General features: G+C 41.6%; 1 protein-coding gene across 1 annotated transcript; it reads right to left on the bottom strand.

Annotated features, from left to right (window-relative positions):
- Positions 1-50: 50 nt before the first annotated feature.
- vps53 (VPS53 subunit of GARP complex) lies at positions 51-20,349 on the bottom strand. The gene is made up of 22 exons (XM_068317622.1): positions 20,233-20,349; positions 19,783-19,863; positions 18,600-18,649; positions 18,440-18,506; positions 14,280-14,366; positions 13,839-13,954; positions 13,294-13,413; positions 11,017-11,095; positions 10,789-10,932; positions 10,563-10,705; positions 9,949-10,090; positions 9,370-9,468; positions 8,623-8,717; positions 7,411-7,653; positions 5,950-6,097; positions 5,698-5,780; positions 5,526-5,604; positions 5,205-5,353; positions 5,061-5,130; positions 4,790-4,927; positions 784-888; positions 51-584 (listed from the first exon to the last, which is right to left on the bottom strand). Exons 1-22 carry the CDS (start codon positions 20,317-20,319, stop codon positions 414-416), a joined length of 2,496 nt encoding a protein of 831 aa, XP_068173723.1. The 5' UTR covers positions 20,320-20,349; the 3' UTR covers positions 51-413.
- Between the last annotated feature and the right edge of the window lie 2,138 nt (positions 20,350-22,487).

Genomic DNA, 22,487 nt, shown 5'->3' with positions numbered 1-22,487 from the left:
AAAACTAAGAATTTAAGTAGGACAGAATGATGACATCTGACTATTTGTGTCCAGGATTTTTGATTTATTGGTAGCATCCTCTCACTCATTATATTCAGACATCAATATAAATAAAATTTACGCCGACTGTTCTCCTGTAATAGACACGTCCTTCTGATTGATATCGTGTTGTTTAAAGCACAGACATTTGAAGACAAAGGTGTGAACATAAAGAAGCAGTTGAAGTTTCCTCATCATCGAGAGCAAGCTTGAGTTCATATTACTTCACTTCCTCTTCCTGTACGTCTCCATGGTAACAACGACTGGAAGCATAATGAAGTGTCTGAGCTCTAATAAGCAGCCACAGAGGTGAAGACCGTTTCATCTCGCAAACCCATTTCCATTCCCCAGGTGGTTTCGCCGTGCGCGTCCGTTCACAGTCTCTTCTTGATGAGTTTCTCCAGTTTACGGATTCGTGAGGACTCTTGCTCGGGGGTCGGGGTGCTGAAAGACAGGGAGGGGCCGCCGTCGCCTCCGGAGGGTGGAGTAGGTAGCCTCTGTCTGAAGAGCTCCAGCATGCTGCTCTGTTCGCTGCGCTTCAAACCCTAACACACACACATCCACACACAAACAGCGTAAATAAAATTAAAAATACAACTCCGACTGAAGAAACGAGAATGAAAACGTAAAGATTGTTCAAAGTGGGACTGGTTGTGTTGTTACTGGGTGCACTGGTTCAGGTGTAGTGGGCGGGGTCGTTGGAGGTCGTATTTAACATATTAACACAACATAAAAACAACCGACCTTCATGTCCAGAATCTTCTGGAAGGTTTCTGGATTGCCGTCAGCCAGGAGCTTAATGTAGTTATCCACAAACACAACTGGGGGTTCATGGGGGGCCATCACCACCTGCAGGAAAGTAGAGTTTACCGTTAGGTTCAGCACCCCCTCTCCCTCCCTCTCCAGCCCCAAGGGATGTTTAAATGATCCCACATGGGGCAGTTATGGCTCCAGCTGGGGGGTGGGGGGGCATAACTGACAGGAACCAAGCAGTTTTAACAGCAAACAAAGTCAAGTCTAGGTTCTATATTTAGAACCCCCCCTCTCCCAGGTCGTTTTTTTTTTTTTTTTTTGCACAGCAATTACTTCACGCATGAGTGGGTAAGAATTAGTTATACCGGTAATTGTTTCTGGGCTATAAAGAGTTCGGGTTAAACCCAGGATTAGTAATGAGCGGTGAGGTTTAGTGGAGGGGGGGGGGGTCATGTCTCAATGGATCAGCCCCCCCCCCCACATGAGCTGTTTTATTTTACAACAAGGTGGAAAACATGGATGAGGTGGTGTGTTTTTAGAAAAATGAAAGACTCAGTTGCTCTAATTTGACTCGTTCAAACATCCCATAATGACAGAGAGCGCTTTTCCTTCACTTCAAAATAAAAAAAGTATTTTTGCTCCGTTCTTTTTTACTTAACGTAAATACGTGTGAGCTGAACAGGGACAGAGTGTGTGGCATGGAAGGTTCAGGATCGCGTGGAATTCTTTGCTTTTTTCCTAGCTCTTGCTGACTTGAGTGATTTACTTAGCAACTGTCCTGGAGCCAGGCCAACGGAAAGGCCTGCAGGGACGCTGTAAAATAAATAAATAAATACAAGAAAAGGTAGGGGGGGGGGGCAAAAAAAAGGGAAAGAAAAGTGGGAGTTCAAGAATGAAAACAGGCATAGAAAGGGGAGAAAAAGGAGGAGGTATTGAGGTTCAACAAGTGTGGGGAGGAAGAGGAGGAGGAGGAGGAAAAGGGGGGGTCTGCCTTTTAAATTTACCACAAAGAGGAGAATGAAAGAGAGAGAGAGGGAGAGTGGGTCGGGCTGGAACAGCGTGGAAAACAGCCACGTCTCACAGGACTGGAACCTGCCGGGAAAAAGGGCCGTCTCAGACAGACAGACAAGAATCCTACGGTCTTTGAACTCAACACCGTCTCATAAAACAGACAACCCAGATAAATTCGCCTTCAGCCGTCAAAAGCAGATACGAGACAGCTACATAAAGATTTAACAGATGGGGAAGCGCAGTAAAAATAGAGCGATCGCTCTCCGCAGTGAACTGAACAACCAGTCGTGTATCTCCCAGCAGTCTCAAGCTGGTTTTTGGTTCCGAATTACCCGTCTTCTCCCTCATGGTAGCTTGTATTTCTTATAGCAGTCAGACTCTGATATACCTACTCCACTACTGCTGGCCCGGCACCAAACAGAAGAAAAAAAAAAAAAGACATCTGGCTGTGAAAGAGCTCGATATTTCCCTCAGCAGTCAAAAACCAGAAGCTATGATTAAACCCAATTATGAGAACCCATGTGTGTTAAATGTGCAAAGAGGAAAATGTCTAAACGAAGCAAATTTATAAGGTGATAATATGTCAATTTTGTGTGCTAACAGCTCGTTTTACTGCACCACCATGCCGCTTAAGGTCGGAAACTATCAACAAGACAGTTTTCATTAACGTGAGATCGTTTAATCAAGTCTTCAACCAACACAAGATGAGACAACTTTCAATCGTCCCAAACAAAACGGCAGGTTCTCGGTGCGAGCTGCCAGATTTCATTTCAAGTCCCGGCATCAAAGAGTGTAATTTAATACTAATGTTGAAGGTAGACAGAGGGATTTCTGTACTGACCTTCATTTGATGGGTCTGTCTTTCAGAGGCGTCAGTCTCAGCCCAGGGTGAAAGCAATTACTCGTGAGGGAACTTCACAGAAGATGGGCTTAAATGTCTGCTGTAAGACTAACGTGTTATTTTACCTGCGTCGGTTTTTTCTCTTTCTGAGGTCAAAAACATTAACGGAATGAATTTTTATGTGAAAAGGATTCACACCAAGGACAAAATTTAATATTAATCTGATTTTTTATCTCTAAACTTCCAAAAGGCATTTTTCCACAATGATTAATGCATTTTTCTACTGTCATAATGGTGCTCACAGGACTCTCTCTTAGTGCAAGTTACAGTATTTTCCACACTTTAAGGCGCACCTTCAATGAATGACCTATATCCAAACTTTTTCATATATAAGACGCACTGGATTATAAGGTTTTTGAGAAAGTTAAAGGCTTTTAGGTGCACCTTATAGTGCGAAAAATACTCTACATCTGCTGCACACTCTGGACAATATGAATGCCACTTTTATCTGTGGAAAATGAGGAATATATGAATTGAATTTTTGCAAGGGACAAAGTCTGGCCTCACACGGGGACACATGCATCCCAGCGTTAACAAAATCGATGGAGGTTTTTTAAATAAAAAGGTTGGTTTTTAGGTGGTGAAGATGAACAAAAGCTGGTTTGCCAGAAGGCCAACATCTAGGACAGGAAGTTACAATATAAAACCATAAATCCTAAATATTTTCTGTCTATTAAAGAAGCGCTGCTCTTCTCATGGGCAGGATTAGAACAGTCACACCGACGGCTACGAACATCAACAGTCCAACCATAATAACTCCAGGAAGGAAAGCAAGCAGTCCAAGAGAAATCAAGGGACGGGCAGGCATGCAGTGTGTGTGTGTGTGTGTGTGTGTGTGCATTTCTTTTCACTCCAGGGACAGTTAATGAGGGTGGAGTTAATCTATGGCATCCACATACCAGTGTCCTCTAGAGTCACATAACAACTGGCTCAATAGCGTCCTCACCGAGGAAACAGAAAGCCTGTACATTCAGCGTTGTGCTGCAGAGGCGTGATGGTGCGTTCGTGAGTGTACGCATGGCTGCATGAATTTAATTATTTACTAACTCATACCTTTCCCAGTGGCTTAAGGTCAACCACACACCAGGTTTACAGAACATGTGTGTGTCTGTCTGGTGTTGGCCTGAGTCTCACTCATTAAAGGCTTTTGTGCAGGAGTTCCATTCCCTATTCCTCCCTCATGTTCAGTGGGATATTTTATGGAAACATGCTCATAAAGAGCTGAAGAAACTGGGGGTTAAAGACGCCATTAAAAGGCTATTCTGCAACAAAATTAAACTTTGAGCAGATAATCTGCTTTAGAAATACGAATAGAAGAGCAATTTAATACAGGCTGGTCGCAACCGCTCAGAATGGGATGCGTTTTGCTCAGGCTATTGTTGCTTTTAACGACAAAACCTCAATCAGTGGAAAAAGCGGCCGAGGTCGTAGGTTGTGTCAGACCATTCTTGGTCAAGTGTTAGCATCAACACCGAAGCTAATGTTTAACTGGATGTGTCAGCGGTTATACACTAAATCTGTACAATGGCAAAGGAGAGATTTAGATAATTTACCCAAACTGCACTCACACAAAAGTCTGTCAAAAGTTCCGAGCCTTTAAAGGCCAGAAGCTGAAGCTTCGGTTAAAGAAGTGTCCGGGCTGAATTTACCCACCCAAGTGAAATGCCATAAAACCTTAAGTGTGCCATAAAGATTGAACTGCTGTGATAATGTGCGGGAGTTGAACTATTGTGTATCAAGAGTTGAACTCCGGCTCCCATTAAAATCCATCAGTTTAAAGACGAGACGGCTGCTTCTGAGTTTAGACACGGAAGATAAACTGTTTGCATTTCTCTTCGCTGGCCTGAGGTGTGAGACAGATTGTGTTTTCCAACATTCATCTCACTTAAACCAAACTTTTAAGTCAGCTAAAACTTAATCTGAAAAGAGCTGCTACGTTAAAAATTCACAAACTTTTCAAATCACTACAATGTAAGAGCTTTTCAGTGATTTTCAAGGTTCCAGTTCCAGGACCTAGTTTGAGACTCAGAACAGAGTAAGATATTAATTCATATCGGAGAACTTCTAGAACGAGACGGAGCTCACCTTAAGGATCATCTCTGCACGGGTCATACCCTTCACCACTATTTTGGTGTAACTGGCAGGTGCCTTACGAAGCACCTGGGACCCAATGGAGGGCAGATCCAGCAGCACCGTCTTCAGGGAGTGTGTGTCAAGGAGGAGCTGGTGTGGTCAGATACACAAATCAGGAACTGAAATGTACTTCTAATGAACGGACTGCATGAATATTCTAATGAAATATCCACGCTAACGTATTTACATGTCGAAAGAACCGACCAGCTTCGATTCCACTTACTTGCTCTGCTCCCACCATGCTGATTGGCTTACATCTGAATAGGTGGTTGATAAATTTCGGAATGAAAGAACTGAGGAAAGAAATACAAAATTATGACCTGTGTATAAAACAACTGAACTGTGTGGGTGAACGTCTGCGCTGTACTTTGTGAACTTGATGCAGAATTGCGTGAAGTATTTGCGCGTGGAGGCCAGGTTGTCTCTAATGATCGGCACGTTTTGCTTAATGTGCATGATGATTGACGTCACGTATGGACTCTGGTCGCCCACATGCTCTACACTCTGCCATGGCATCTGAAGGGAGGGGTGTGGGGGGAGAGAGAGAGAGAAAATTTAGCTTCAGACGACTGTGTATGAAAAAGAAATTCACAAAACCGCCAGGGATCGTCTAATGGTAGATTTCTACAATATTGTGTGTTTATCTGGATGTGGTGTGTGTGTGTGTGTGTGTGTGTGTGTATCCAACCTTGCTCATAGCAGTGAGAGCTGGGTCGCAAGCGGCATCCAGATCTTGTACAAGCAGCTGGATGCTGTTTGAGATCACACTGAAAACATAAAAGTACCCCCCACCCCATTAAAACCTCTTTAAATAAATGAACGCAGGCTATTATCTAAGAGGAAGAAAACTGTTAGCTTACGTGCTGAACGTATCCATCTCCCCAGTCAAATTAATTCTCTCCACCAGGACCTTATCTACTTTCTCCTTCAGCTTCTCTTCAAGCTGGAAGATACACAAACAAAAGCAAAAAGTGTAAAACATGAAAGGCTTTTTTGCTTAGAGGTGAGTGCATCCTTTAAAATCTGTACTGGTGTGTTAAAAACAACAACAACACTGACACCTAAAAGAAATCAAGGTTGTGGTGCGTTTGTGTGTTTGTCTGCGTGCGTGCCTGTTGTGTGGTAGCGAGGCAGTATTCTGCAGTACTGAGGATGCTGCAGATCAGGCAGAGCTCATCTACGGTGAACTTGGCAGCTTCGGAGACTTCTTTCTCTTTCAGCAGACTGCTGATGGTCAGACCCCCACTGTTCGTGCTGGATCTGGACAGAGTGATAGATGTAACAGGAGAGGAAGAAAAACAGCAGAGGGGATTAGCGTAAAGAGGAGAAAACACATCTGAGAGTGCTAAAGAAAGGTAGACGCTGCTCAACGTGGTTTCCGTGTTGCGTGTTTGAAATATTTGTGTTTAAATTTGTGTCACAGATGACTGTGTGCCTCGTCGAGCCTTTAGGTGATGGTGGGTGGGAGGAAGAGGGGGTTGAGGGTTTGAGATGAGCTCTGAGACGTTGCGGCTTGTTTTTCCATCAGAACACCATTTGCTGCAGGGTTTAATAAAAAAATTCTTTTTTAAACCCCCCCCCCCAAAAAAAACTATATATACAAATAAGTCCAGTGACTGAGACACAACAGGGATAACTACAAGCAGATGCACGTCAGGACGCTGTGCCTACGGAGCTTCACTGGTAACCCAACCATTAATAAATGTCATAACGCAGACATGTGGGTAAAAACCACAACATAGTTCAAGCTCTATTTTTTTTTTTTTGAGGGGCCCCTTTGAAAAACCTCACAAAACCAATTTACAACACACTGCGTCGGCTGCGTCTGCGTGTGTCGTAAGCACATTTGTGCGTCTGCGAAAGCCTTTTAACGCACCGTTGAATCAAATATGTATGCGGCTGAGAATACGAGACGCGTTCGTCGGCCAGCACACGTGAGGAATAAGTAGTCGAAGGTATCAGAGAGCGAAACAACACATTACTTTGTGTGCGTGTTTAGACACACCACAGGCAAGTGATGAGTTCTAACGTGGTCGATGATCCAGAGATGTTTTTGCTGGTAGGGTATTAGGCTTCACCACAACTTAACCAATTCCAGATCCCGCATAGCCAGACATCCCAATCCATCAAACGCAATGACGGCTGAAGGCTACAGGAGTTTCAAACGGAACCTAAACAGCCTCATCACTACACCGAACGCATGAGTGAACGCGTGCGTGTGACAGGCTGGCAGTTGCTTAAATACTAGAAACACTATTTATTAAACAGAATACGCTCAATTATGCATTTTTAAGAACAAATTGTACGTAGTTCTATGACTCATTGGAATACAGAACACACTCACTTGTAAAATAATTTTCAGGGTAATTGTCAAAAAAGAGAAATAAAGGACAATTGCCACACTTTTGTATTCAGAGTCTAACTTTTGTAAATGCATAAAACAAAAATTGTGACAACTAGAAAAACTGAATTTATGCTGATGTGGCTAAACCACAATTTAGCGAGTGTATCAGGCGATGTATTTCACTCAATTTAAAAGCATAACTTGATGGTAAAACCTTTGAAGGTCTTACTTGGGCAAGTTTCCAGAGAGAATCTTCCAAGCATACTCTCTCAAAAATTTCTGGAAGATGGTTGTGAGTGCGATCATTGGTTCACCCGTGCTCAGCTGGGAGCACTGCACCATGCACTTTTTGTAATAGACGAAAAGGTCAGCGCAGCTGGGCAGCACCGCCCCGCCCTCCTCCGTGCCTGCCTTCGGCGGGCCCTGCGCTCGAAAGTCGGCCACGAACCGGTCGATCAGCTCGCCCAAGTTCCTGCAGACGAAGGAAAAAAGTGTTAAAACAAACACAGACACAGACACACACATTGGGATTAGGAAGTAAATGAGTCAAATATTTAAACAGATAAACCATGATTAGTTCTCAAGCCCAACAAACAGAGGAAAGAAATGATACAGACGGTGGGCCAGATGGATAAATAGGTGAATATACTTCAAGTATATTAAAATCCAACTACAGTCACAGTTGGGATGGTTCAATCCTTCTACATTTTAGAACTAAAGCCAAGAACAAAACAAGCAGGCCACTGTTCTCTCCTCTTATGTCCCACTGGGGACCAGATGATCAGGCTGCTGCCTGTTAAAGGCCACTGGACAAAACCGAAGCGAGGCTGCGCTTTAAGAATAGGTCAGTCTTCTTCCTTTGGAACAGACAAATGCATTTAACGCCACAGAGAGCAAATTCAAGGGGGGCGACATGCAAGTTTAGCAGAACAGAACTGTTTGAGGAGTGAAATGAGGGAAGAAGTCGCAGAGAAGTGCAAGATGTTGTAAGGTGAAAAAGAGAGGAAACAGTAAGAAATACAACCAAGACAAGCAGATAAAGAGAATACAAGAAGATGATATTGAATGAGGAGGATTTCAACGAGATTCACATATTAAATAAAAGCTAGAGAAAGGGTACGAAGCAGAAAACAAATAAAGAGGTGGGAGAGAACGCAGGCAGATCTCCTTTGGCAGCAGTTATTTAACCTTCCCCTCTCTCTGTGACTGTGGTTGTGCAGTTAATGGGAAACATTTCTGCCACAGCGGAGTCAGAGGCATGTACAGGAAGAAGGGATGGAAAGATAGAAGAGGCATTGAAGTAGAATGGAAGGTGGGGGATCTGATTGATGAGTGGGCAATGGAAAAACGATCCAAGCGCCAGCTTTCGACACAGAATCAGGATCTGTGTGCGCCATGGCCCAATTTGGCTGTGTGGCTCGTAGAAGTGTGTGTCGCTTACTTGTCTTGGGACTCTATGTAGACGTACAGATGAGGTTCAAAGCACTTCGACACAATGCCGTGGAAAGGGTTGTCTGGAGCTTTTGGCTTCCTGGGCTAAAACAAAGGAGGAATAAATGAGTTTAGCTGTAGCTGCTCTGCAAAATAATCAGGGAGCTTATGTTTTCCATCTGACTCTGCAAGTAAAGGTAAATGTCAAAACTCAACACAACACACAGGGCAGAAGAACAAGCCTGCAATTTATCTTAAGAAGGTTGTGTTCGCTGTTGAAAATGATACCTTCATTGTCCCAGAGGGGTCGTTTATTGTACAAGAATGAGCAGTGATGTGAATAATGGTCAGTTATTAACAAATTTACGTAAACGAGATAATTTCATATAAAAAAGACTAAATTATGAAGGAAGTAAAATAGGCTGCATTGAGGGAAAAATGTTTCAACCAGTAACTACAAATTATTAAATTATTCAGTAATTTTTTTGGTATTTTAAACAACTGAGTTCTGCAATCTACTGATTAACATGCAGATTAAACATACTAAACTTCTTTCTGTGTTAATACCAAAGTGTCATGGCTCTCCTTTGAGGTCGTGAATGCGAGGCTGCCACACTGGTTTCCCATGACAGCAACAACAGCTTTGAGGAATCTTTGCATCAGATGTCTAACAGGTTCTGTAAGTTGTGCGTGTGTGTGTGTGTGTGTGTGTGTGTGTGTGTGTGTGTGTGGTGGTGGTGGTGGGGTGTCTGCTTACCTTGGCCAGACCCTCGTCCTTCTCTGTGCTCCCGTCCTCCCCCGGCTCATCTTCGAGGAAGGGGTTAGTGGGGTCTAGAGGGCTGTCTGGCCTCTTTTGCTGTAAAAGGACAACATATAGATAGATGGGTTTCAACTGCTGAGACTCTTGATGTTTTATCATTACTGATTGTCATGGAGACACAAGGATTCAGTGCCAAAATACTCCAGAGTAACCAAAAACTAAAAGTTGGAAAATAAAGTCCAAGTTTCATTTATATTTTTTTTTGCAAACTATTTTGTGGAAAACTGATGAAACTGCACCTTCAATTCTTTAAAATTCCATTCTACCAAATCCCTGATTGAATTACGAAATGCTACAGGCATGTGTGTGAACTGAACACAGAACAGAGGGCCTCTGTCCGACCTGAATATTATCTGAAAAACCCCGAGTTGTGATCCAGGTCTGTGTACCACCTTTGTTTCTGTGTGACAATCACAACTACACATTCTATGTGTTTAGGCATAGCATAAGATAATTCTTCAACGCTTTAATACTTGGAAGATGTGTATATTGTGAGGCTGTGTGTGTTCTCCTCACCCCAGGTTTGTCAGTCAAGGTGCATCCTGTGAAGCGTTTGGCCAAAAGACTCTCGAAGTTTGTCGTCCTCTGAATGGCGAACAGAAGCAGCTTCACTTCGATCTCCTTGGCGCGTGTTCGCATCACTTTACCCAGCTCCACCCTGACAAACACAGAATCAACACTCATATCAGCTTGTGTATACCCCTCTAGCTCCTATGCTTTTGATTATGTGCCTTACTGGCACATAATTACAGTCATAAATCTACCATGTAGCGTTGCCAGGCTTTTTTTTCTAATGCGCCGCAAACTGTGCCCGATATTTGATTTCATTTTCAGTTGCAGCCTGCAGTTTGACGCACATAGCAGGCCGCTCTTTCTTCTCTGCTGGAGTAATGGGGACACCAGGTCACTGCTCATGTAGGCCACCTACATCAACGGCAAAATTGCAGACTCAAGCCAGGCACGCCACACCAGAGCGGTTCACTTCGTGACGCACGACATTCTTGTAACCTATGTTTCAATTTCTGCTGTTTTAATTTACTTGCATTTAGCCTCTCATTTCCTGGCAATGAGAAATGGGATTAAATTATCCATTTGGAGGTTGTTTGCTCCTATAAGTTGTCTGTTTTTACCTGGTGATGTGGCAGAACTCCACAGCAATACGCTCCGTCATGCACCACTCCTCTGGAAACATGCGTCCATACTTCTCCTCGTAGTCGACCAGCTGCCGTTTGATCCAGGCGTAGCGTCGATCGATTTTATCCAGCCATGCAACCTGAGAAACAAGGAGGAAAGGTCCATTCATTAATGGCAGCCCTTGAAACTAAATATTATATAATATGGAAACCAAATACTCACATCTTGATTTTCCTGGAACAAAACCAAGTACTCTGAGAGGTGCTGCCTGATGAACTTTTTGATGATCTCCTGCTTGATGCGTGGATCCAGTACATTCGCCACCAGACAGGCGTCTCTCAGGACATTACTGGGGCCACCCGGTCTCTGGAGAGACATGAGAAAAAAAGTGTGATGTAGTTTTATATAGGAAAGAATAAGACAAGACATTATAACTATACAAGTTATTACCTTAGAGCCTTGAGCGGGGAAGGCCTCTTCAAAATCTGCCAGAATCTGAGTCCCCAACTCGCTCTGTGCTGCCTTTACTCTACAAAGGATAAAACCCAATTTTGCAAAGTCATTTACTGTTTTCCTCAAAAGAAAAAGACCATATTGAAATGTCAGTTTTATATTAAAACCTCCAAAATACAACAGACTGCCTCCTGTAAGGTGTGAACTTTTTGGCTTAACAGCAAAGTCCAACAGAAAAGACTCGTTGAACATCCAGTTCAACCCTTATTTAAAGTAAGACAAAGACACTGCAATGTTCTCAACTCGCTGTAAAGCTTCAAGGTGATTTTTATTTTTAAAAATAGTCACAACAGCCAGATGAAAATAGCTAATTTAATAAATACATCATATCTTTGATTTTAAGCGTCTGCTGCCAGCTGAATATTATTCACCTCTGTCTCCTCAGCTGCTCACCATGAGTCGGGAACAAAATCTACAGCTGTTGCGGCCGACTCAGACCGAGACGTCAACTGTAAGTATAACTGTCCCCATGTGAGGCTGTGATTTGTCTCACTAACAGGGTGTATGTAAAGACACACAATGCAGTGGCTCTCAGTGAAGCATTAAGGGCCCCACAGAAGTGATTTGACGTGAAGTCTATCGTGCATGGCACAAGTTCAAGTAAGGGGTGGCCAGCTACTTTTTGCAAGTTAAGCGGCACAAAATCTAACTGTCAAGTCAGCAACAAGATGAAAATGGGTTGTTTTTAGTTCTTTATCATGATCATCATGTGTATTTGGTGTAACGTGGCTTAAACCGATTATTTTCATCTCCAGTTTCCTTTAAAAGCTAGGTTCTCCTGTCTTGTTTTCTGTTTACCACCATCCATCACTAAAAGCAGGAGGTCCTGGGCTGGCAGAACATCTACTGGCACCACAACCCGATTCTCTGAACCATCCGTGTGATCCAACGCAGCGATATTAATCCAACAAGGAAGGGGCTCATGAACACAATAGGTTTACTGATGCATGCAGGTCACATTCTGCAGCTCTGGGCTCAGGGACACGATCATTCTGATTAACAGCAGACGCAGGTGGGTGACAGAACGCGCCATCAAAGAGGAAACCAGTATCGGGCTGAAGTCCCCCAGAAGACGAACCAACGTGTGTCTCTGCTGTCTGTGCGAACATGCCCAAGGTCGCTGTAGTTTGGCCGCTTTGACAAAGTGAGTGCTGGATGGAGCGGGTTTAGGAAAAAAAACTGATCAAAGTCAATCCCGCTCAGAAGGTGAAAGTGGCACCGGCTCCATTTAGTTACAGCTCAAAGGAGCATCAGGGCGAACACATGATTTACAAGAATGACTTTAAGAAGTGAAGACAGGAACAGCCTGTCACCCTCAAAGAGTGTAACATTTATTAACTCTGAACCCAGCCCTTTAAACACAAACCAGAACACTGATGTCTGTGCATCCGTCTGTCGTCTGCTTCTTGTGATATAGATGATGAGTTAGATCATGATTTTGTCTACTAACTGTTTGTCTCTTCATAGTTCTCCTTGTCTCCTATCATCTTTTTTCCCCCTGCAGAGTCATTTCTTCCATGAAGCTGTTATTCGGTCTGAACATCATCTGCCACACCTCGGTCAAGATAGAACAGAAGGTCATGTTTTCTTTTTCTTTTCTTTTTTTGGTTTGGGGCTCAGCACTATTTGGAACCTCAACGCCAACTAAACTATTGTGTGCCAAACTGATGGTGGAATTCTTGGAAAATAATAGCAATAATGGAAATGTAATCAGTCACAGCATATGGAAACAAAAGCATGACAACACACACAGTTGCGTGTGAACAAAAGGCCTCATCCAGATATTGTTAAGACTCTCATCAGAGCAAAAGGTATTCTAAATTTACCATCGTACCAAAACTTATACACATGTCGCAAGAAAAATATTTTGCACACACACAGGAGAGGATTTACACACTATAAACATGTGAAACTCTGAGAAATGATCGTCGCTAATCACTGAATGTGGGAGTAATTCTGGCCTAATGGGACAGTACTGAGTGGGTTTCCTTCCTGTGTTCTTTTATGTGTGTGTGTGTGCCTGAAAATCTGGATAAACAGGACATAACACACAAAACACCTTCAGCCACATACAGCAACCACCTCTCCATAGTTCTGATGATGAGCTGCGGAATATTTTGGTTGCAACAGGAGATCACACTCTGAAAGGGCTACCAAAATCAAGCTAGCTCAGCAGACAGCATGTGTGTGTGCATGTGTGTGCGTGTTGGTTACCTCTCAGAGAGCTGTCTGATCTGGGGTATACCCATGTACTTGTGGAAATGTTCAAGCACGTTGACGACTCCCTGCAGGAGGTTGGCCACTTCTCCATACTGCCTCTTTCTGGTCATGGCTCTACAAATAAACACGTGGGAATTATTAGTATGGTCATAGAAAACATCTCTTTTTATTATATCTACAACTGTAATTTTCTTGTCATTCATATCTGTATCTCTCCAGTAATAAGAAATCTGATTAAAAATAGGGTAGAGGGTACAATGTTTTAATGGCACATCCTGGTTTTACTTCCATCCTTTTGGAATTCCATATTCTTTTAGTATTAAATCAGAGTGCAAATCAGTGCTTTTAACCCCTGGGATTTTATCATTTTTGGAAAAAGACTGAACTGCTATGATTCAGTTGACGGTTCGTGGTTTATATCAACCTGTCTTAATCTGGCAGCAATGAAGATAATCTGAAAATTTAGTGTATATCAGTAAATCAAAAAACATCTTAACAATCCCAAATACTACATTTTGGATGTATCAACTCAGACCCACTCTAAAGAATCGACACCTCCTGCCAACATGTGCAGGTGGTTGAGGGTGGTGATGGATGTGGTGAGGTGGCGCTTGGCATGGTCCAACTGCTTTATGTCCCTCGTGATCTCCTTGACCTGTGAGCGAAGGAACGAGACAGTAAAGTGGGTTACACGGGAAAGGAAGAGTAGATAAAAAAAAAAGAAAAAAAAAGTAAAGACGAGGATTCACTGGATGTGGCAATGAGAAAAAGAGGAATAGACCAAGACGAACACACCCACTGGTTAGAGAAATATTCGTTGCTACGTGCCTCCTGGGGGAGGGTCTGCCCTGCCTGTCCTCTGTTGTAACAAAGGGAGGATTCAGACTGCACCTCTATTGTATCCCTGTTATACTTCACAAGCTACATTTGAGTGTGTGTGTGTGTGTGTGTGGGGGGGGTGTGTGTGTGTGTATACGCACCATTTGTTCAGACTTCTCTGCCTTGTCCTTGATATCTTTGATTTTTCCAAAGAGCTGCTGGATGGCTATCTGGGCCTCTTCTAAAGCCTGCACGAAACACAGACGACACGATTCAAACCTCTGCATCAAAACCGGTGGAAGTGAAGGGTGTGTGAACAGTTCAAGAAATCTGAAGGCCGAAGTCGAGCTAGGCCAAACCCTGAGCGGGCCAGAATGACACCTCAAGTAGAACCAGCTCAGAAAGTGGTGGAAAATTGTTAAAGCAGCTGTTTGTCACTGAATGAGATGATTTTAATTGCCAATGTTGAAATGTGGATGAAAATGTACCCAGTTTTATTTCACTGACGATGCTTGTGTGCAGTTTCATCCTACTATATGTCTGTGACGTTCACACATACGGACAAGCAAAACTCACTTTTAGCAACGGCTTGAAAACATATTCGGTTGTCTGGTGATTCTAACGTGTGTTTCAGTTCATTTCATCTCACATCTTAATCCCATACTGTATATATTGACTTACTTTAAACATTCACAGAAAATGAGTCACCAAAAGCATATTAAAGGGTTCTCTGGTTGGAAATATTTTTTTTTTAAAAGTCTTCTATCCACACATTCATGGGTGGAGAACATTTCAATCCTGTCAGCAGCTGATTTAGTTCTTACACTGCTTTTATTCAAATGTACCACCTGATGCATAATCTATCAACTCGCCTTCATATTTCCTGTGCTACACTTGCACACCCACAGTTCTAATAATACGTTGTTGTGAGAAGCAGGGCAGTGATGGAATGGCTGTGTCAGGTGTTGTGTGCCAGTTTGAGTCATTTTTCAGACACACACACACTCAACTGGCTGTGGTCCATATGAAAAAATCATCCTGCTAATGCTTGGGTTCCCGGGTCTAGAGAGGGTGCGATGCCAAACAGACTAATTGGCCATCTAATTGACGAGGTATGTAGATGCCCGACATGAAGAGGTCTTAAGTTGACACATGAGCCATAGGGCTCACCTCTGCACAACGGCTGTCGCTGGAAAGGATGAAGAGGTTATTAACACTTTTAACAGCTTATAAAGCCAGGCAGGATCAGACGACGTTAGACCTTTAAAACTGTACGACGGTTAAAATGCTATTCTAATATTTCCCCGTCAGCTGACGCGGCAGCTGTTCTTTGATCGTCCCGGACAGAGATTGTACTCCGACATCCGATGCCAAGGTAATTGGCTTCACTTGGTGCAATGCTGTGGCGACACAACTCTGACTCACACACACACACACACACACACACACACACACACACACACACACACACACACACACACACACACACACACACACACACACACACACACACACACACACACACACACACACACACACACACACACACACACACACACACACACACACACACACACACACACACACACACACACACACACACACACACACACACACACACACAGAGAGAAAAGGAATGCTAACAGCCGGCACCAGCTGTGCAAAGAATTTATCAATTTTACAAGCACCTCTAAGAAAAAGCAAGTGAGAAAACATGCACAAAATGTGCACATGCAAACAAAGATGCATAAACACACACACACAAACATAATTATAGCTCGAACTGACGGTACAGAATCGAGGATTAAATTTACTTCCTGAATGTTGCTGAAATGACAGTGTCGTACATGTGACCAGGGTCACAGAATCCCAACTCAGCCATGTTGACATCTTTAACCTGAACGTTGCCTTCGTCTCTGTCTTCATAAATAAACATGCATATGGACAGTTGTTACACATAAAAGATTGGTTCTGAGGTGACTAGATCAATAAAACAGGCATGCGTATTGATTAGTCTTTGATCTGAGGAAGAAGGGAGCGCCATCAACTCTTTAAAAAGCTTCCCTGGTGAGGATCGTGGGTAAATCAAGCTCTTGCACACGAGGCCTGAACCTCCAGGGCTGCAGCTGACACTCCTGCAGACTCAGCTGAGTCAATCTGGCTCACTTCCTAGCGCTCATTTCCTGTATTTAGCCTTGAAGAAAGCAAAGGGAGACAACTGGCCGAAAGGCGCCTCCATGCCTGAGATGTTATCTCCCATCACACACAGACAAGCACACACAGTATCCTTAACATGCAGCAAGCAGCACATGCACCCCAGAACACACAGGTGAAATTGTAGAGGGATCTATGTAACGTCTCTCTCTGAAATATTAGATACATATAAAAGCTTTACTACCATGCTGCTTCTTTAATTTTCTTGATTTAATTTTTATTTTGATATTCATTTCTGGGGCAGTTGGTTGCAGATAATCCAACAGCCAAATTTCATTGGCTGCACCAAAACTGTCACAAAGCAATAAATGAGGCCTAGACTGATGTGTGACCCACATTTCTTTATAACAAATAAAGAAAGCAGGATGTTATAAGTGTCACTGCTGCAAAACTATAAATTATGAGACAGTTTAGGGGCTCTGAGAAGATGACATCATGGAAATCAAAACATGCTGTGGGTTTTCTGAGTAAAACTTTAATATGTACATTATTGTTGATTCTGTAGGAAGACCACCTGACCTCTTACTTCCCAAGTGGGCAGGTAAAAAGAGCACTTATTTATTGTGCAGGTATTTTATGTGGGTCAGAAATCCCACGATCTGCCCTCAATCTCTGAACCTTGATGACATATCATCTGTTGTGTCGTGAACTCACACAGAGTGGAAGCATTAGTGAGTTGGTTCTAATAAATTCTAATAAACGGCAACGTTCATATTCTAACAGAGCGTCTCTGATACCTGAGCCCCGTTTCACAGTCCTTAATGCATGCATCAATCATAATGCACTGCAGGTCATTTCAGTGTTTTCTGGGCTTTCATTCGCTAACGGTGCCCATGTACTAACAACACTGACTTCAAATTTTAATCATAAAAAGTCATCACCTTGGTTCCTTTTGTTTTTGTTTAATAAAACACATTTTCTTTCGAGCCCAGTAACACAATAAATAACAGCTTTGGCCACTAACCCCGTCACATTTCCACACTCTCAGAACTGCAGCATATTACTGTCTGAATTCCTACTAAAAAAAAAAGAAAAAAGAAAAATCATTCCCCCAGACCTCTGCTTCCACTTTTTCTCTCCTCCGATCACACACTCTCCATCCTCCTCCATAAATGTGACCGTCTTGGGTTTCAATCCAGGAACTGCATCTAAATTGCTGATCGTGTTGGTTTTATTCTATTGCTGTCTGTATGTTTCACTCGGCATCTTGAAATGAACACCTCTCAAGCTTTCCATCTGCAGAAAGGATTTTCCCTCTGTAAATGTTGGTATGACATTGTGGGGTTGGAAAAACAAACTAAAAATTATTGTGTGTGACCGTGTAATGTTATTGGTCTGGGGGTGGGGGCTAGAGCCAAACGGTAGCTAACTGGGAAAGACAGGGCCACCAGGCCAGACACCCTGACGCTAACGCACACCTAATCATGTCAACTGGTCAGAACAGACAGCAAACACCAATCAGGTGTCACATTCCCTTTACCCACAACTCCTTGACAGAGCAAGAAGCTGGATTGAATCAGGAGGGGCTGTTCTTTTCCATAGAGCTCCCACAAGAAAAGGCAAGAATTCCAAAAAAAAGGTTGGGTTTAAAAGAAATTTAAGTATTTACATACGGGAATCTATTTCCCAGACATGTTTTCTATAAAGAGGAGCAGCTCCAGTAGTGAAAATGGTTCTGAGTCATCCTATCCTTTTCCATGGAACTGATGTGGAGGAAGGAAAGAGCCAGTAGAGGCCAGTAGAAGGAACATTATTCTGGGTTGGGAGAAACCTATGTCTCCATTCTAGCTTCAGGAAAGGATGCTGGAGTCTGGTGTGGATGTCAAATATGGAAATGTGGCTGTTAATCTCCCCCAATGGGATATGTAATGTGTGCAATGATATGTTTGTATATACAGGCTTCCTTCTGTTTTAGATCATCAGATACGTCAATCAGACATTCGTTACTTTGACAGTGTGGAATGCTTACATCCATACTACAAAAAAAACATTATTAAAGGACATTTAGTCCAGAGAAAAGTCATATGTAGCTGTAGAAAAACTCATTTGAAGCTGGTTTTGTCAAACCATTACAGTAGGTTCCTCTATGAACTGCAGCTCAACTCACCTGTCTGCCATCCTGGCCCACATTTGTCTGACCTCGCACCACCGTCCTGATGTTGTCATCTAGGCGCCTATCAAATTAGACACAAGTTGGCAAGTCTTAAAAATTAAGTCAAAATACAAAAAAAAAAAAAAGTATTAGGAATTTAATGACCAGAACTTACCTAATCTTTAGACGGATTTTGTTTACGACATCATCAATATTAGCCAATGACTAAATGAAATGCAAGACAAAAAAAAATTAGGAAAACATTATGCAATCTTTCTTCATACAACCAAGATACATAATGTTTGACTTGAAGGAGACGAACCATTCACACCTATTTTGTAAGAATACTTCCTCTTCAACAGCTTAACTTTCTTTTAAAACTTACATGAGCAGTGCTGAAATGCACGTGTTTACATAAAATAACACTTTAGGTTTAAACTTGTGCTTGAAAACACAATTATCACTTTTTATAATTACATTTATTAAGCAGAACAGGTTGAACCACTCACCTGAATCAGTGGGTGAGTGTGGGTGGGTGAAACTGCATGCCCACCTAAAACCCTTTGTGTCTATAACATCAAACTATAGGCTAACAGTGACCCCTTATGGAGGCAAAGTAGACAAAAATATGAATGAATGATTGGTTTACTGCTCATTGATTTCCAAATTATCTATTTAAATACTCAAACACATAACCATACACACATGCAGTATAAAAACCCACCCACACACATATACACCACATCAACCAAGACATTTGCATCTATGGCCACCTAAATTCTAATCTGTCACTTCTTTGGTTTATGAAGTCAAGTACTAAATAGAGTTTAGAACTATTTTGAAATGTTAAGATATTGAGTGAACAAATTAAAAAACAAACAGAAGGTGCTAAAATTGGAATTGTTTTGGAGTTCATAAATATTCTCACCGAACCAAGAACAAACCTCTCTGTCATCACTTTTCATTTCTACACTCAAGGGATTTAAAAATGCACCACTCAATCTTTAGACCAATGTGTTAAAACATTTACCAGCATTCTATTTCCAACCACTGTAATCCCAAATGACCACTTTCATGTAAATCATAGGAGCATGACGTTTTGCTGAGTTAAAACTTTATCTGGATTGTAATGCATCCATTCCAGTAATACATAGCAAGAGGAACAACACGTTTGCAACCAGGTAATGACCCTGAATTTGAATCAGGGCCATCGTATCTACTGTTGTGCATAAAAAAAAGGTTCCAACCAGAAATCGTGAGAAAGAAGGATTTTTAAAATTCCTTAAGGAGTTACCAAAACAGACATCAGTGCTAACATTCATATCCTCAGTCTAAGTGTGTGTAGCTCTTGACTGTACCTGCTCTGTGGGAAACAGGGTGTTGATGTATTCCACAGCATTGAAATCTGCTCTGTCCAGCGGGTCTTGGCTGGGAAAAACCTTTAAAAAAATACACAAAGAATTTTCAAAAAGCCACGACTGGTGGTCATGAGGACTCTGGTTTGCTGTCATGGCAGCTATATTCAAAGTTTAAATGACAAAGACAGATTCGTAAAGAGAACACCACGCTTTTCCCCACACATATAACTTTAAAACGACATCAATATTTAAAATAACTGGTGCTTGTGGGCTAAACGCTGTTAGCATACCGGAAAGAGAAATTGTCTTGTAGCTACCAGAACAATGCTGTCATACAAACAGCCCGGCTGATAGGCTAACCTGCTAAAGCTCACCGTATGGTGGTAAAAAATTACTACAACATTACAACAAACACAAAAACCTGACTTTATGTGAAATTAAACGCGCTACCTGTTCAATAGCTTGTTGTACTTCTGGGGTAAGATGCAAAATAGCCTCCAAATCCTCCGCTAACTCAAATTCCTCCTCCTCCATCATTGTCAAAACAAAACCTTATCAGCAGAACACTTCCTGGTGAGGAGACTTCTGGGATACCTGATGACGTCGACAAATGGTGCTTTCAAGGCTATCGGAGAAAAATCAGTACAAGGTTGAAATGTGAATGATGCGCTCAATGATTATTTCTATGTAGCGCATTTGTGCCTGTAATTCACAGTGAAATCTTTGTATTTCTATAATTATTTATTTGTTATGTTTGTATTGTTTATCCGTTCCAATAGACAGTTTGAAGTTGGACACAAGACCAAGTCCAGGCAAGGTCTGAGTGTATTATGGATTATTCACACTTGGGTACTATTTTATTTTTCATTGATTTCAGCACTTGAGTAAATGGGAGAATGAAGTAGATATATAGATCCAGAAAATTTAATGTGTGGTGTTTTTTTAAAATTATATATATTTTCAAACATACTTGATATTTTTTGCTTTTCTGTTACATGTTTGTCTTACTGAATGACATTACATGGGGTTACTCTGGAGGTGGGGTGCAAAATAAAAAAAATCAGTTCTTATAAATTTAGTAATGGTTGATTGTAAATATGCTTTGATAAAATTTACAGATACATTAAGATTACACAAGATGTCGCTTTGCAGTTTTTAATCCACTTCCTTCCCTTAAAGCCTCTATGTGTGGAAGTAATGAAAATCCCTTTACATTATTTTTAAATAAATTCTTAGACATCCTGACAACCTCCTCCCACGCTGTCTGCCTTCTACATATATTTAATTCTCTGCATAGCTCAGGTCTTAATATATCATGATCTCTTCTGACCTAAAACATTAGAGAAAACTGGAACTGTGCCATTATACATTGAAACGCTATGTACCATGACTGAAATATTGTGAATAAGCCTCTACTATATGTTGTTATTAATACTGTATCTGTTCACATAATTAAAGATATGTAGTGCCCCCTGCTGTTACAAAAAGAAACAACACACAATTACAGGCCCATGTCAGGGTTATACTGAATGTGTTTTTCCAAAAAAACACATATAACCCTTAAGAAAGCATTTAATGCATTTTTAATCGATGAAAGTGGAAAACAGATCATAGCAAAGGAGAAAAGGGAAGCTGTGGGGTGAGGCAAAAGCAGAAAATGACAAATGTGTGAAGAGAGTGTAGTTTGGGGGTTGAGGTGAATAGAAAGGACAAAAGAGACAGGGAAAGATGGACGGTGGTATCAGTTTTTAACTGGTTATTATTTGTAAGGATGGAAATCAATAAGGAGAAAATAGAAGAAAATGGAGACAAGGCACGAGGCATACTGTGACACGGTGTAAGAAGTCCTCCTTGTACCTGGAATTATCTTCATAACGGCTCATTTTAAAACTAGCACAAAGACATATAATCAAGGACACACGGAAATTAAATTATGATTCACAGGACAATGCAGTGAAAGTTTTTTTTATCAGTTTTTTATTGAAAGAAATGGGCTAAATTTAATTAACAGTTATTTAACATTTATAGAAGTGTATTAAAAATCTGAATGAGGACAAAATACCAAAAAAGAAGAAGCAGTGAGACACACAGAGAGAGGCAAAGTTGTAAGCTTTGATCACATATTAATACATAAGAATAAAAGTATATATATACCTTGTAAAAATACTAAAAAGTATTTATCCCCACCAAAGGATCATGCAGTTCCCTTTCTTGTTCAGGTCAGAGTGAGATCAACACTTCTCACCATCATAACATTGTTTTCTTGGGAAGAAAGCAGATAAATATATTTCACCAAAACGTTTAACTATTCCTGTAAAAGTAATAAATGTATTTATTCTGCAGAATGGCCTGAAACGACCCCTTTGAGAGTAATTTATGCTTCTATCTTCTATATTACTGCATTTTAATATTTATACATCAGTCCGTGAGCTGAATGTTATTGTTGTAGCAGGTCGAGGTGGAGCGATTGTTAATCACTTTATGCACTGCTGGGTTGTTAAACCCACCAACAATGGAAAAGGCAGAGAAACAAAGCCCTGCTGCAGCTTCTGCTTCTACTTCAATCTTTGCTTTGTCATTAATACTTGATAATTTTACCTCATTGGACCTGAACTGTCAAGAAATATTTAGATGAAATCAGTTTGCTGGAAAATTTAAAAAAAAGGAAAAGGTTTTGATGTTAGGGGCCAAAAGACAATTTAATG

The sequence above is a fragment of the Antennarius striatus genome, chromosome 6, assembly GCF_040054535.1.
Source record: "Antennarius striatus isolate MH-2024 chromosome 6, ASM4005453v1, whole genome shotgun sequence".
NCBI classification, from domain to species: domain Eukaryota; kingdom Metazoa; phylum Chordata; class Actinopteri; order Lophiiformes; family Antennariidae; genus Antennarius; species Antennarius striatus.
This window is presented reverse-complemented; position numbering and strand designations above follow the sequence as displayed.

What these genes read in the sequence shown, in the direction of transcription:
- vps53 (XM_068317622.1), bottom strand. Translation starts at nt 20,319, where the DNA reads ATGATGGAGGAGGAGGAATTTGAGTTAGCGGAGGATTTGGAGGCTATT. An exon ending in ATCAGACAGCTCTCTGAGAG is followed by an intron (nt 11,096 to 13,293) that starts GTAACCAACACG and finishes TATCCTTTGTAG; the next exon opens with AGTAAAGGCAGCACAGAGCG. An exon ending in GTGCAGAGATGATCCTTAAG is followed by an intron (nt 889 to 4,789) that starts GTGAGCTCCGTC and finishes ACTTTCCTGCAG; the next exon opens with GTGGTGATGGCCCCCCATGA.